Source organism: Salmo salar, chromosome ssa10 (genome assembly GCF_905237065.1).
Source record: "Salmo salar chromosome ssa10, Ssal_v3.1, whole genome shotgun sequence".
Classification (NCBI taxonomy): Eukaryota; Metazoa; Chordata; class Actinopteri; order Salmoniformes; family Salmonidae; genus Salmo; species Salmo salar.
In genome coordinates, this window is record NC_059451.1 from 60,543,114 (window position 1) to 60,559,068 (window position 15,955).

The window sequence follows — 15,955 nt, forward strand, 5'->3', positions numbered from 1 at the left end:
TTTTCCACAATACATTGGAAGAGGTGGGCTGCGAGTGAGAGGACATAGTTCTCTTCAAGTAGCCAAACAACAATACTAGGCTACTTAATTGGGAAGAGGCCGAATAGCAAAGCTTCTGCACAGGTGTTCAAATGTAGGCTAAGTAGTTTTGTTCTCCTTAACATGATCACAAGTATTGTATCGTAGCCTACTTGAAAACAGAAGTCTATATATTTTTTGTTTTACCCAAAGTGGATTTCTGTTTTCTCATTGAAAAGTGTTTCTGGTTTTCTTGGCCTTCGTCAGAGCTTCAAATAGATGAAATTAAGGTTGTTTTGGTCAGTGTTTACACACAATACCCCATAATGTCAAAGTAATTTTTACAAATTAATTACAAATGAAAGGCTGAAATGTCTTGAGTCAGTAAATAAGTATTCAACCCCTTTGTTATGGAAAGCCTAAATAAGCTCAGGAGAAAAACTGTGCATAAGAAGTCCCATAATAAGTTGCATGGACTCACTCTATGTGCAATAATAGTGTTTAACATGATTTTTTTTATGACTACCTCGTCTCTGTACATACAAATATCTGTAAGGTCCCTCAGTCAAGCAGTGAATTTTAAGCACAGATTCAAGCACAAAGACCAGGGAGGTTTCCCAATGCCTCGCTAATAAGGGCACCTATTGGTAGATGGGTAAAATGAAAAAATCTGACATTGAAGTTATTAATTACACTTTAGATGGTGTATCAATATACCCAGTCACTTCAAAGATATAAGTGTTCTTCCTAACTAAGTTGCCGGAGAGGAAGGAAACCGCTCAGGATTTTCACCATGATGCCAATGGTGACTTGGCTGTGATCCAATACAACACATTACTGAGTATCACTCTCCATATTTTCAAGCATAGTGGTGGCTGCATCATGTTATAATGGGTATGTAATCGTTAAGGACTGGGGAGTTTTTCAGGATAAAAATAATCCTAGAGGAAACCTGGTTTAGTCTGCTTTTCACCACACTGGGAGATGAATTCACCTTTCAGCTGGACAATAACCTAAAACACAAGGCCAAATCTACACTGGAGTTGCTTACTAAGAAGACAGTGAACGCTCCTGAGTGGCCGTGTTACAGTTTTGACTTAAATCTACTTGAAAATCTATAGCAAGACCTGTCTAGCAATGATCAACAACCGATTTGACAGAGCTTGAAGAATTGTTTAAATAATAATGGGAAAATGTTGCACAATCCAGGTGTGGAAAGCTCTTAGAAATGTACCCTGAAAGACTCTGTAATCGCTGCCAAAGGTGCTTCTACAAAGTATTGACTCAGGGGTGTGAAAATTCAGACGTTTGATTGCAAATGCCGAGGGAGTCGAAAATAGAACACAGAAGGCTGTGTAATCTCTGAATTACAGCTTCAAACTAAGGGCAACCATCCGTGACAGAGAGGGAGAAAGAGCTGATGATTCTTATGGCATTGCACATGGTCAGTGTGAACCAGAGTGACTTGACACAATGGGCCAAGCAAGCTGTACAAAAAAAACGGAAACGACAGAGGACGTCTTATTTAAAGAAAGGGGTTGCAGTCTGCCGTGAAGCATTCATCCATGTATACGGGTAAGAGTCTAGCTGCATTTTCAGATATTAGAAGTTTCTAATTTTGTCAGAAAGTTGTTTTCATTGCAAGTTAAAACATTCTGTTAGCTAGCTAACATTGAACCTAGTTGGTTAGCTTTAGCTACCTGCAGATTCATACTACATCATGGTGTATAGCAATGACAATTTGTTTCTATTGCTACTGTATGAGGATTATGGTTCATTGTTTAGCTAGCAAGCTAGTAGCATGCCTAAACAAAATACTCCACTTCGCCAGATGATTACATGACCAATCAAGTTAGCCAGGTGTACAGTCGTGGCCAAAAGTTTTGAGAATAACACAAATATTAAATATTGCTGCTTCAGTGTCTTTAGATATTTTTGTGAGATGTTACTATGGAATACTGAAGTATAATTACAAGTGTCAAAGGCTTTTATTGACAATTACATGAAGTTAATGCAAAGAGTCACTATTTGCAGTGTTGACCCTTCTTTTTCAAGACCTCTGCAATTTGCCTTGGCATGCTGTCAATTAACTTATGGGCCACATCCTGACTGATGGCAGCCCATTATTACATAATCAATGCTTGGAGTTTGTCAGAATTTGTTTTTTGTTTGTTTGTCCACCCGCCTCTTGAGGATTGACCACAAGTTCTCAATGGGATTAAGGTCTGGGGAGTTTCCTGGCCATGGACCCAAAATATCGATGTTTTGTTCCCCGAGCCACTTAGTTATCACTTTTGCCTTATGGCAAGGTGCTCCATCATGCTGGAAAAGGCATTGTTCGTCTCCAAACTGTTCCTGGATGGTTGGGAGAAGATCGCCCGGCAGATGTTAGGAGCTGGGATGTAGCGCACCGGGCGCTCAACGCGTACTGGGGACACCGTGCGCTCTGCCGCATAACACGGTGCCTGACCAGTACTACGCTGCCTCCTGTAAGCACGGGAAGTTAGCTGAGAATTCCTTCCTGACTGAGGCCAACTTCTCGTGTGCCCCCCCCCCCCACACAATTTTTTTTGGGGGGGGCTGCCTCTCGTGCCTGCCTTGCCTCATACCACCGCCTCTCAGCTTTCGCTGCCTCCAGTTCCTCTTTCGGGCGGCAATATTCCCCAGCTTGTCCTTTTCCGTCCAGAATTTGTCCCTTTCCGTCCAGAATCTCCTCCCAAGTCCACGAATCCTGAACCTTCTGCTCCCTGTTACCACGCTGCTTGGTCCACTTATGGTGGGTAGATCTGTAACGGTCGTTGTGAACACAGGACCAAAACGCAGCGGGGATATGAATGCTCATCTTTTTTAATATTGAGAAAAGTGAACACTTACAAAATAAACAAAACAACGACTACACAGTTCCATAAGGCACAGTAGCTATATGGAAAACATCTACCCACAAAACCCAAAGGAAAAACAGGCTACCTAAGTATGACTCCCAATCAGCAACAACAACATACAGCTGTTCCTGATTGAGAGCCATACCCGGCCGAAACAAAGAAATCCCAAACATAGAAACACGGACATAGAATGCCCACCCAAATCACACCCTGACCAAACCTAAATAGAGACATAAAAAGGCTCTCTCAGGTCAGGGCGTGACACTTGTGGGGGCCGTAGAGCAAAACGGTGAACACCAGTGTGTTTGTGAGAGTCTCCCATTGTGTTCGTGAGAGTCATAATAGTAGGTGAAACTGTTCGAACGCTACAGATGTTTACGTGAGAAGACAGATATTCGGGATGTCTCATGGTCTGACAAAACCAGTCCTTTCACCCCAGATGCAGAAGTGTGACACTGGCAAAAAAATGTATATCTCTAGCTTAAACAAACAGATATTGATGGGAATTTTTGTTATGTTACTTAGATAGACAGTGTGTTAATCAACTCTAGTGGCTTAAGTGTTGTTAGATTACATAGTTACCTCAATCATTATTTAAAATAATTTCTGTGACATCACAGCAATTGCAGCAATTGCTAGCTAGCAGGCTCAGATAAATAAAAATCCCTCTAGATACAGCCACTTCTCATAGTCATGTCATGAGATTTGTAAATTTGTAAATGAAAGAGGAATATAATAATAAGAATCGAATGGAGTTTCCCATCTCTCCATTTGGAGTATTTCTGGTGCAGCACAGATGGTGTGACAAAGGCATTTCCTAAAAGACCTGCTAAATTCTTTGTTAATTTTAAGGTTGGAACCAATATGCACTACCTCCAGCAGGCAGAGAGGCAAGCATGATTAGTCCGCCAGCTCAGGGACAAGCTACAATTTTAACACCCCTGTGTAATGTTCAATGTAATTGCATTGCTGGACTTCTTGAAACTAAATGTATTTGTATTGTAAAAATGTTTTATTTCTAAAAGGAAATGTATGGTTTAAACATGTCTTTAATGTTTGTTTGTTTTAGCTGATCGTGATAATTCTCTAAGTGTTAATACATTTGTGTATGTATCATTAATCCTTTATGTATGTGTTATGAATGACCAAAGGTGTCTGACTTTATAGATAGTACAGCGTCATATGATACAAGGCATGTATGTATGTGTTATAAACAGGAGTTAAAATCTGATATCAACTTTGGAGGGGACAATTACATGAAATTTTCTCAAGAGCAATTCCTGAGGGGGACACCAAAAGTAGTGCTGTAACACATAGCCTACATTGTAATATGGTAAATGTATATTGAGGAACCAAAGAAATAAGGTGTTTGCCGTACTCCTAACTACCGGTACCCAAAACTACACAACTAATCACAACAGCAATACCATTGCCTTTAACAAATCTTAGTTCAGTCACCAGTTTAAGTTGAGAGTGGGGGTATCCATGGCATTTTCCAATTATGTTCCTATTTTACAAGTAAAGAAAATTGAGAACCTTTCATAATGTTGTCAAACAAAGACTCAACAAACTTACCTGAGACTCCCTGTCTCTGCCAGTCTGTCCCTGCATATCTGTTCCCAACTCTGCTGTCTGTGTGCCATCTGTTGCCTGCTCTGCCTAATGACATCATTGTGAAACATTTCCGTTAGAATTTCATTTCTTTCTTATGAACATTTTATCAACTAGTCTTTGAGATATTAGGCTACTAGGGTTCTTACTTTGCGTTTTGGTGTACTGAAAAATACTCTGATGTCCATCTTTTATTTTTCTGCCATTTTTCTACCTGGCTGGCTGGCTGGCTGGCTGGCTGGCTGGCTACACACACACACACAGTGTGTAGGTTATTTACAGTAGGAGATGGGCTTCTATCATCTTATCTTTTATCATTCTATTTGGGCTTCGATCTAAAAGGTAGCTAGCAAATGTGAAACGGATTAAAATGACAAGAGTTGACAGCTGTATGAGTTCACCATTTACACAACATACGCTGCAACCTTTTGCAATTTTAATAGTTTGTTTCATATTGGCTGGCTTCCAACAATAGCTGAATTTGCAAAGCTAGCGAGCATCAATTCCGTTTCAGTGGTGTTTGCTATAATCTTTGCTACCCGTGTTAAATAAAGGTGAAATAAAATAAATAAACAAAAGTTCCCTTGCGACAATTTAGCTTTTGCAACGAGACCATTAAATATATTTAAGACAATGGTAGAAGAGAGTGTAGTTCTGTTCAGTTTGGACTTCAGTTTATCGCTAACCTTATCACAGGGACTTTGAAGCACTAACTTACATCATCTGCATGCTGATCTTGGAATAAATTGACGATAGCAAAGATTCCATTTTTGACGAGGCCACATAAATGGAATAGGTACTAGCTAGATTAATAGTTAATATTTGCGCGCTAGCTCTGCATATTCAGCTAGTGTGTGTGCGCGATTGACTGGATTAACCTCACGTCAGTTATGTTCATTGAGTGCCTTTCAGACAGTGGATACGACCCCTCTGTTACCTTGCCAACTAAGGAACTGGCAGTGGATCAAACCATTGTGAGGCAAAGGGTGGGGGGGTCGCAATCTTTTGAAACTTAAAAACGCGCTATTAAGTGTCTATAATCAGCACAATTGCTTTCATTGCATATTATTAATATTATTTAAATTACATAGTTATGTTTCAGTGATATATTGGGGGGGACAAATCATATTTTTCCCAGGATGGGGGGGGTCGTGTTCCCCCCGTCCCCCCCGGGATTCCCGCCCCTGGTTATAAATTACCAAAGGGATCTGACTTTAAAGTACAGTGTCATGCGATGTAGAGTCTTTATGGATGTGTTTTGAATGACTGAAGGCGTCTCACTTCAATCTAAGTATTACAGGGCACTACATAAAGTGTCAATAAATAGGTTATTAACGTTCTGCTGACTCATGAAGGACAGCCACAAAATCATAATTAGGGCTTAATTCTGGCCATTTCCACAATTTCTCTTCTTAAAATTGTATTTTAAATCTAACACTAGCTAATGAAGGACAAGTTTGATGTGTTGGTCCACCAGATCTTCTGTACATTTGAGCAGAAGTGTCTAGGAACGAGATTAGGTGTAATGTGACTAACATGAGTTCACAGAGCGTGTGCCATCTTTCAGCACAACATGCCACCCTTTATACAAAGCACATGTTTATATCATATTTGACATAAGTGAGTTATGTCACATTTGACATTGGTGATTATGTCACACAGTTATGCCACATTTATGAACCCTTCATAAAGCATGACATACGGTTATAGATGTTTTGTATCACATGTAGTATTTATGAAGGCATTATGAAGCCTTTATAAGCTGAATGTAATTTAAAATGGGATAAAATATGGTCATCTAGAAATTTTCTATTTTTCTATTGCCACTATTCAAATAACAATTTCAGTGTACCGTTTCTACCTTCTGTATCCTGTGACATTAAACTTTGATTTGATATAGTGTGTGTTTACCAGGGACAGTAATGTGAAGATCAACATGACCTGCACCAAAGTCAGATTAGGATATAGGACAAGGACTAGATAAAGTGTATTTTTACCTGGAGTTTTTGCTTATTGTAGGCTACTGCTTTCACCACTTTTAGTCTTGAAATCTTTGTTTATTTACTGCACTATCTTGCTCTGTTTAGCACATGGCCTTAAAGAGATGGGTGGGGCTAAGGCTTAAGTGTTACGTCCTGACCATAGAAAGCTTTTATTTTCCCTGGTAGAGTAGGTCAGGGTGTGACAGGTTTTTTTTGTCTAGTTTATTTATGTCTATGTTGGTTCTAGTTTCTTTTTTCTATGTTGGGGGTTTTGTCTAGTTTATGTATTTCAATGTGGGGTTCTAGTTTCTGTATTTCTGTGTTGTTGTTTTTTGGGATGATCTCCAATTAGAGGCAGCTGGTCATCGTTGTCTCTAATTGGGGATCATATTTAAGTTGTTGTTTTTCCCACTAGGTTTTGTGGGAGATTATTTTGAGTTAGTGTAGAGTTGAGTTAGTGAGTTTGTTGTTTTGTTTATTCGTTTATTTGTATGTCTTGCATAGTTTCACAGTTATAATAAAATGTGGAACGATACATACGCTGCGCTTTGGTCCCATTCTTCAGACAGCCGTGACATTAAGAGGGTGTAAACGAGGTTGAATGAGTGTAAACAAAGAAGAGCTCTCTAGTACAAAAACATTCAAAGGCCATTTTCTTAAAAGTGGGGTTACAAATTTCAAAACAGCATTACTTTTCAATTGTTCCTTAACTGTAGTGCATTGTATATTTTGAAGCTCTGAGTCAGTACTTTTATCCAATGTAGATAACATCATTTCACATTTTGGAACATAAGATCGTAAAGAGATGGTCGGTCATATTTGGCCTTGTGTTTTAGGTTATTGTCCTGCTTAAAGGTGGATTTGTCTCCAAGTGTGTTGGAAAGCAGATTGAACCAGGTTTTCCTCTAGGATTTTGCCTGTGCTTAGCGTTTCTTTTTATACTTAGCTCCATTCTGTTTATTTTAATCCTAAAAAACTCCCTAGTCCTTGCGATTACAAGCATACCCATAACATGATGCAGCCATTACTATGCTTGAACATATGAAGAGTGATGTGTTGTGTTGGATTTGCCCCAAACATAACGCTTTGTATTGAGGACATAAAGTACATTTTTTTGTCAAATTTTTTCGAGTTTTACTTTGGTGCCTTATTGCAAACAGTATGCATGTTTTGGAATATTTTTTTTCAGTACAGGCTTCATTATTTTCACTCTGTCATTTGAGTTAGTATTGTGGAGTAACTAGAATGTTATTGAGTCATCCTCCGTTTTCTCATATCACAGCCTTTAAACACTGTAACTGTCTTAAGGTCATCATTGGACTCATGGTGAAATCCCTGAGTGGTTTCCCTTTCACCTTTATTTAACCAGGTAGGCTAGTTGAGAACAAGTTCTCATTTGCAACTGCGACCTGGCCAAGATAAAGCAAAGCAGTGCGACACATACAACAACACAGAGTTACACATGGAATAAACAAACATACAGTCAATAATACAGTAGAAAAAAATACATTTAAAAAAGTATATATACAGTGTGTTCAAATGAGGTAAGATAAGGGAGGTAAGGCAATAAAATAGGCCATAGTGGCGAGGTAATTACGAGATAGCAATTAAACACTGGAGTGATAGATGTACAGAAGATGAATGTGCAAGTTGAGATACTGGGGTGCAAAGGAGCAAGATAAATAATACAGTATGGGGATGAGGTAGATGGATGGGCTATTTACAGATGGGCTATGTACAGGTGCAATGATCTGTGAGCTGCTCTGACTGCTGGTGCTTGAAGTTAGTGAGGGAGATAAAAGTCTCCAGTTTCAGTGATTTTTGCAGTTTGTCCCAATCATTGGTAGCAGAGAACTGGAAGGAAAGGCAGCCAAAGTAGGAATTGGCTTTGGGGGTGAGCAGTGAAATATACCTGCTGGAGCGCGTGCTGCGGGTGGGTGCCGCAATGGTGACCAGTGAACTGAGATAAGGCGGGGCTTTACCTAGCAAAGACTTCTAGAAGACCTGGAGCCAGTGGGTTTGGCGACAAGTATGAAGCGAGGGCCATCCATTGAGAGCGTACAGGTCGCAGTGGTGGGTAGTATATGGGGCTTTGGTGACAAAATGGATGGCACTGTGACAGACTGCATCCAATTTGTTGAGTAGAGTGTTGGAGGCTATTTTGGAAATTACATCGCCGAAGTCGAGGATTGGTAGTATACTCAGTTTTACAAGGGCATGTTTGGCAGAATGAGTGAAGGATGCTTTGTTGTGAAATAGGAAGCCAATTCTAGATTTAATTTTGGATTGGATGCTTAATGTGCGTCTGGAAGGAGAGTTTACAGTCTAACCAGACACCTAGGTATTTGTAGTTGTCCACATATTCTAGGTCAGAACTGTCCAGAGTAGTGATGCTGGACGGGCGGGCAGGTGTGGGCAGCAATCGGTTGAAGAGCATGCATTTGGTTTTACTTGCATTTAAGAGCAGTTGGAGGCCATGGAAGGAGAGTTGTATGGCATTGAAGCTCGTCTGGAGGGTAGTTAGCACAGTGTCCAAAGAAGGGCCAGAAGTATACAAAATGGTGTCGTCTGCGTAGAGGTGGATCAGAGAATCACCAGCAGCAAGAGCGACATCATTGATGTATACAGAGAAGAGAGTCGGCCCGAGAATTGAACGCTGTGGCACCCCCATAGAGACTGCCAGAGGTCCGGACAACAGACCCTCCGATTTGACACACTGAACTGTATCAGAGAAGTAGTTGGTGAACCAGGCGAAGCAGTCATTTGAGAAACCAAGGATGTTAAGTCTGCCAATAAGAATGTGGTGATTGACAGAGTCAAAAGCCTTGGCCAGGTCGATGAATACGGCTGCACAGTATTGTTTCTTATCGATGGCGGTTACAATATCGTTTAGGACCTTGAGCGTGGCTGAGGTGCACCCATGAGCAGCTCTGAAACCAGATTGCATAGCGGAGAAGGTGCGGTGGGATTTGAAATGGTCGGTAATCTGTTTGTTAACTTGGCTTTCGAAGACCTTAGAAAGGCAGGGTAGGATAGATATAGGTCTGTAGCAGTTTGGGTCAAGAGTGTCCCCCCCTTTGAAGAGGGGCATGACCGCAGCTGCTTTCCAATCTTTGGGAATCTCAGACGACATAAAGGTGAAATAAATAAATACAAATAAAATGCTAGCTAGTAGCTAGTTAGCTGGCTAGCTTCTGTTGGGGGATTCTGGTTCGAAAGTAAAGAAAAATACTTTAGAAAGTAGCAGATCCATACCACATTGGGTGAGGCGGGTTGTAGGAGAGTATATTGAAGTTGAGGTTTAGGAAAAATATAAAAAAGATATGCGAAGAAAAAAGATACAAAAGATATATACACGGGACACGGGACAAGACGAGGACAACGACATCTGACTCCTACTCCATCTTGGATTCCTCTCCGGCAACTGGGTTAGGAATGATGCCTGAGTCTTTGTAATGACTGGGTGTATTGATACACCATCCAAAGTGTAATGAATAACTTCACATGTTCAAAGGGATATTCAATGTCTGTGTTTTTATATATATTTTTAACCAATCTACCGATAGGTGCCCATCTTTGTGAGGCATTGGAAAACCTTGGTCTTTGTGGTTGAATCTGTGTTGCTCGACTGAGGGACCTTATAGATAATTGTATGTGTGGGGTAAAGAGATGAGGTAGTCATTCAAAAATCATGTTAAACTCTATTATTGCACACAGTGAGTCCATGCAACTTATTACAAGACATTTCAGCTTTTCATTTTTTATTATTTTGTAAACATGTCTAATAACATAATTCCACTTGGACATTGAGGAGTACTGTGTGTAGGCCATTGGAACAAAATCTAACTTGAATACATTTTAAGTTCAGGCTGTAACACAACAAAACGTGGAAAAATAAAGGGGTGTGAATACTTTCTGAAGGCACTGAATAACTATATTCCTATTCTATTCAGAGTTTAGAGAGAAAATCTAATTGGATATTAGCTATTATCCAGGTTGGTTAATGAGATGTATGTCTGTTGAATTTGAAAAAGAAACACCCTCACTCGGCCCCGCCCCACCTACTCAGCCAGTCAGGATCCGCTAGTCCATTGTGGGCATGGCATACTGCATGCTTTTTATTGAACAGTATGTGCTATATAGTATGCAACGATGAGTACAAATGATGCAATTTAAGTATGTAGTACGCTAGTATGGGTATTCGGACACAGCCACAGTGTTGTTATGTGGTGATTTTGATCTGTTTGGTAATTAAAACCCAATAATGTTGTTGGTCCAACAGACCCGCAAACACTGGGTGAATAACAAAAACATGAACACCACACATGGGTTACATTTATTTTCAATTGCTAATATGCATTGGTCAAAACTGAAGTCACATTGTCCAAACTCTTCACACAGTCAACGAAACAGAACTGTACGTGGAAAAACTGTGAATCATTTTTTATTGCTTTCACACAAAATACATTCAATGACCACATTCTCTGAAATCCATTAACTCTTTTCTCATTCATACTCCACCACCTGCAAAACGATATATTTGCAGCACATGTTTTCAAATGCTAACACACCATTTTCAAAACTGTTGATGGCAAATGTCGTGCATTTCTGCAGTAACCAGATTGAAACATAGAAAATCTCAGAAGAATATTTAATCGTTCCAAACATAGCTGATTGCAATTTCATCTGAAAGCCTACCCAAGTGTCCTTTTTTTAGTGTCGTTACCAAACAGACAAAAGAGGACGGCTTTGGGATGATTTAGTTTGGAAACATGGATCAAGGAAGACAGGTTAGTGTGGAAAGAAGAGTGTCAGGGAGAGGGAGAATGCATGGATGACAAAAGAGAGGAAGACCAAGAGCGGTGGTCTCTGATGAGATAAGGGCCACAATTATTGACCATGTTGTAAACCATGGTCTCTCTTTGAGAGAGGCCGGTTTAAGGGTGCAGCCAAATCTGCAGCGTTCAACAGTTGCATTTATAGTACGAATTTTCCGGCAAAACAACAGGTGAGATGTGCATCCTTCAATGATAATTGAACTACATATTACAGTACAATACAGTATGTTCACATTTTTGTTCAGTATGTTTATCCCCGCTAAACACCAGTCTCAACGTCAACAGTGAAGAGGTGACTCCGGGATGCTGGCATTTTAGGCAGAGTTGCAAAAAAAAGCCATATATCAGACTGGCCAATAAAATAAAAGATTAAATGGGTAAAAGAACACAGACACTGCTAAACTGAAGGCCAGCATCCCGGAGTCGCCTATTCACTGTTGACGTTGAGACTGGTGTTTAGCGGGTTCTATTTAATGACTCTGCCAGTTGAGGACTTGCGAGGCATCTGTTTCTCAAACTAGACACTCTAACATATTTGTCCTCTTGCTCAGTTGTGCACCGGGGCCTCCCACTCCTCTTTCTATTCTGGTTAGGGCCAGTTTGCGCTGTTCTGTGAAGGGAGAAGTACACAGTGTTGTACGAGATCTTCAGTTTCTTGACAATTTCTCGCATGTAATAGCCTTCATTTCTCAGAACAAGAGTAGACACAGAAGGAAGTTCTTTGTTTCTAGCCATTTTGAGCCTGTAATTGAACCCACAAATGCTGAAGCCTCAGATACTCAACTAGTCAAAAGAGGGCCCGTTTTATTGCTTCTTTAATCAGAACAACAGTTTTCAGCTGTGCTAACAAAATTGCAAAAGGGGTTTTCTAATGATCCTTTTAAAATGATAAACTTGGATTAGCTAACACAACGTGCCATTGGAACACAGGAGTGATGGTTGCTGATAATGGGCCTCTGTACGCCTATGTAGATATTCCATTAAAAAAAATCAGCTGTTTCCAGCTACAATAGTCATTTACAACATTAACCTGTTATGGCTAGGGGGCAGTATTTTCACGGCTGGATAAAAAACGTACCCGATTTAAACTGGTTACTACTCCTGCCCAGTAACTAGAATATGCATATAATTATTGGCTTTGGATAGAAAACACTCCAAAGTTTCTAAAACTGTTTGAATGGTGTCTGTGAGTATAACAGAACTCAAATGGCAGGTCAAAACCTGAGAGATTCCTTTACAGGAAGTGGCCTGTCTGACCATTTCTTGAACTTCTTTGCCATCTCTATCTTTTACAAAGGATCTCTGCTCTAACGTGACACTTCCTACGTCTTCCATGGGCGCTCAGAGCCCGGGAAAAACCTGAATGTCATCATCCCAGCCCCAGGCTGAAACACATTATCGCCTTTGTCAAGTGGCCGATCAAGGGACTGTGGGCTTAGGCGCGTGCCCTGGCCGCCCCCGTCTTTGTGATTTTTCCTCTGTTTGCCGAAAAGGAGATTCCCGGTCGGAATATTATAGCTTTTTTACGAGATAAATTGCATAAAAATTGATTTTAAACAGCGGTTGACATGCTTCGAAGTACGGTAATGGAATATTTAGAAATGTTTTGTCACGAATTGCGCCATGCGCACGACCCTGATTTACCATTTCGGATAGTGTCTGGGACGCACGAAAAAAACGCCGCTATTCGGATATAACGATGGATTATTTTGGACAAAACCAACATTTGTTATTGAAGTAGCAGTCCTGGGAGTGCATTCTGACGAAGACAACAAAAGGTAATCAAACTTTTATAATAGTAAATCTGATTTTTATGAAGGCTAAACTTGCTGGGTGTCTAAATAGCTAGCCCGTGATGGCTGGGCTATGTACTTAGAATATTGCAAAATGTGCTTTCACCAAAAAGCTATTTTAAAATCGGACATATCGAGTGCATAGAGGAGGTCTGTATCTATAATTCTTAAAATAATTGTTATGCTTTTTGTGAACGTTTATTGTGAGTAATTTAGTAAATTGTTAGCAAATTCCCCGGAAGTTTGCGGGGGGTATGCTAGTTCTGAACGTCACATGCTAATGTAAAAAGCTGTTTTTTGATATAAATATGAACTTGATTGAACAAAACATGCATGTATTGTATAACATAATGTCCTAGGTGTGTCATCTGATGAAGATCATCAAAGGTTAGTGCTGCATTTAGCTGTCTTCTGGGTTTTTGTGACATTATATGCTAGCTTAAAAAATGGGTGTCTGATTATTTCTGGCTGGGTACTCTGCTGACATAATCTAATGTTTTGCTTTCGCTGTAAAGCCTTTTTGAAATCGGACAGTGTGGTTAGATAAAGGAGAGTCTTGTCTTTAAAATGCTGTGAAATAGTCATATGTTTGAACATTTTTAGTTTTTGTATTTTTTAGGAATTTGTAATTCGCGCCACGCCTATCATTGGATATTGGAGCAGGTGTTCCGCTAGCGGAACGTCTAGATGTAAGAGGTTAACAATGTCTACACTGTATTTCTGATCAACTTGATGTTATTTTAATGGACAAAACAATGTATTTTCTTTTAAAATCAAGGACATTTCTAAATGACCCCAATCTTTTGAGCGGTAGTGTATGTATGAGTACATGTGTGAATGTTTATTTGTGTGTGTAGTGTATTTGAACGGTAGTGTATTTAAGTACAGTTAATAAAGTGAAAAGGTGTTATTCTTATTCTATAATGAAATACTGACTTATGTGAAAAATCATTCACACTTCAAAGAGAAAAGTTCATCATTTATGTAATGCTCCATGTTGTTAGTGTTTTTTAGGTCAGTGTGTTATGAGTGACAATGTATGCTTTCTGAGTGAGAATTGTTGCCAGTGTTATGGTCGAACGAGCTTATTTTGAGACGTACAGTATGAAGTGTTTTTTTGGTTTGAGTGAGTTTTGGAGGTGAGATTAATTGTTTTGCGTGTAATGCAGACTGTGTGAAGAGTTTTGAAAAAGTGCCTTCAGTATTGACCGATGCTTGTTAGCAATTGAAAAAACCGAATATATATAATGTGTTGTGTCTCTGTCGCTCCCTGCAGTGCGAGAGATGATCCTGCACCCGTACAAGACACAGTCCGACAGTTTCTACTTTGTGGACAACAAGCTGGTGATGCACAACAAGGCAGACTACTCCTACAGTGGCGGCCCATAGAGGATAGAGGACCAACCAGGCTCCTGCAGACAGACAGACAGACAGAGGGACCATGTTACTCAGTGGCACTGTTAAAAACCCACTGATCCCATGCTCTCATCCTCCCTCTCAGCCCTATGGAAAAGCTACAGAAACACCCCTGAACAGACCCAACTCAGTTGCTGTGTGTGTGTGTGTGTGTGTGTGTGTGTGTGTGTGTGTGTGTGTGTGTAGCTTGTCTGTCAGAGCCTGGGAACACATGCACCAACACACACAAACACACACAAAGCGACAGAGGCAATAAGACCAGCAAGTTTCTGTATAGGACCAGTAGAGGCTAGAGAAGAAACGTGTAAATAAAACGTCTCTGTATATTTATTCTGTGGGTGTGTGTACAAGACTGTATGTTTGTTATGACTGTGTGTGCGTGCGCATGCATATATGTGTCTGTTAGTGTGTACAACATGTGAGTCTAAAACTTAATAAAATTAGTTAACTGATTTTGAAAAGTTTTTCAGTTATACTCTTCGTCCATCACAATAACTCAGTTTTACTGCATAATATCATATGACTGGTATATATACATAGATTTGACATCACATATCATGGTAAATCACAGGTAAATATACATGTACATTTCACTTTATATTTTATGTTTATCAACAATAGGGAATTTTTATGGAACTTTATGGACAGAGGACTTTCCAAATACAGTTAAAACTAGGTAATTTGGTGCCTTCAGAAAGTATTCACAACCCTTGACCTTTTCCACATTTTGTTGTGTTACAGCCTAAATTTTAAATTGATTAAATTTAGATTTTGTGTCACTGGCCCACACACAATACCCCATAATGTCAAAGTGGAATTGTTTTTTTTGAGATTTTTACAAATGAATAACTCTTTTGTTATGGCAAGCCCAAATATGTTCAGGAGTAAAACATGTCTTAACAAGTCACATAAGTTGCATGGACTCTTTGTGCAATAATGTTTAACATGATTTTTTAATGACTACCTCATCTCTGTATCCCACACATACAATTATCTGTAAGGTCCCTCAGTCAAGCAGTGAATTTCAACCACAAAGACCAGGGACGTTTTCCAATGCCTTGCAAATAAGGGCGCCTATTGGTAGATGGATAAAAAATACAAAAAGCAGATATTGAATATTCATTTGAACATGGTGAAGTTATTAATTACACTTCAGATGGTGTATTTTTTAACCTTTATTTAACTAGGCAAGTCAGTTAAGAACAAATTATTATTTTCAATGACAGCCTAGGAACAATGGGTAAACTGACTTGTTCAGGTGCAGAATGACAGATTTTTTATATTTTTTTTACCTTGTCAGCTTGGTGATTTGATCTTGAAATCTTTCGGATGTTAGTCCAACACTCTAACCACTAGGCTACCTGCCACCCTGCCCCATGTATCAATACACCCAGACACTACAAAGATACAGACTT

The 15,955-nt window shown here is 39.7% G+C and overlaps 1 protein-coding gene across 1 annotated transcript in view; it reads left to right on the forward strand.

Annotated features, from left to right (window-relative positions):
- The window catches only part of LOC106560676 (protein unc-119 homolog A), a 56,498-nt gene extending 41,494 nt beyond the window's left edge, over positions 1 to 15,004 (forward strand). Inside the window, exon 5 of the mRNA XM_014123782.2 lies at positions 14,401 to 15,004. Within this exon, the coding sequence (XP_013979257.1) occupies positions 14,401 to 14,513 (113 nt within the window). The 3' untranslated portion in view covers positions 14,514 to 15,004. The remainder of the gene's footprint in view (positions 1 to 14,400) is intronic.
- Positions 15,005 to 15,955: the final 951 nt, after the last annotated feature.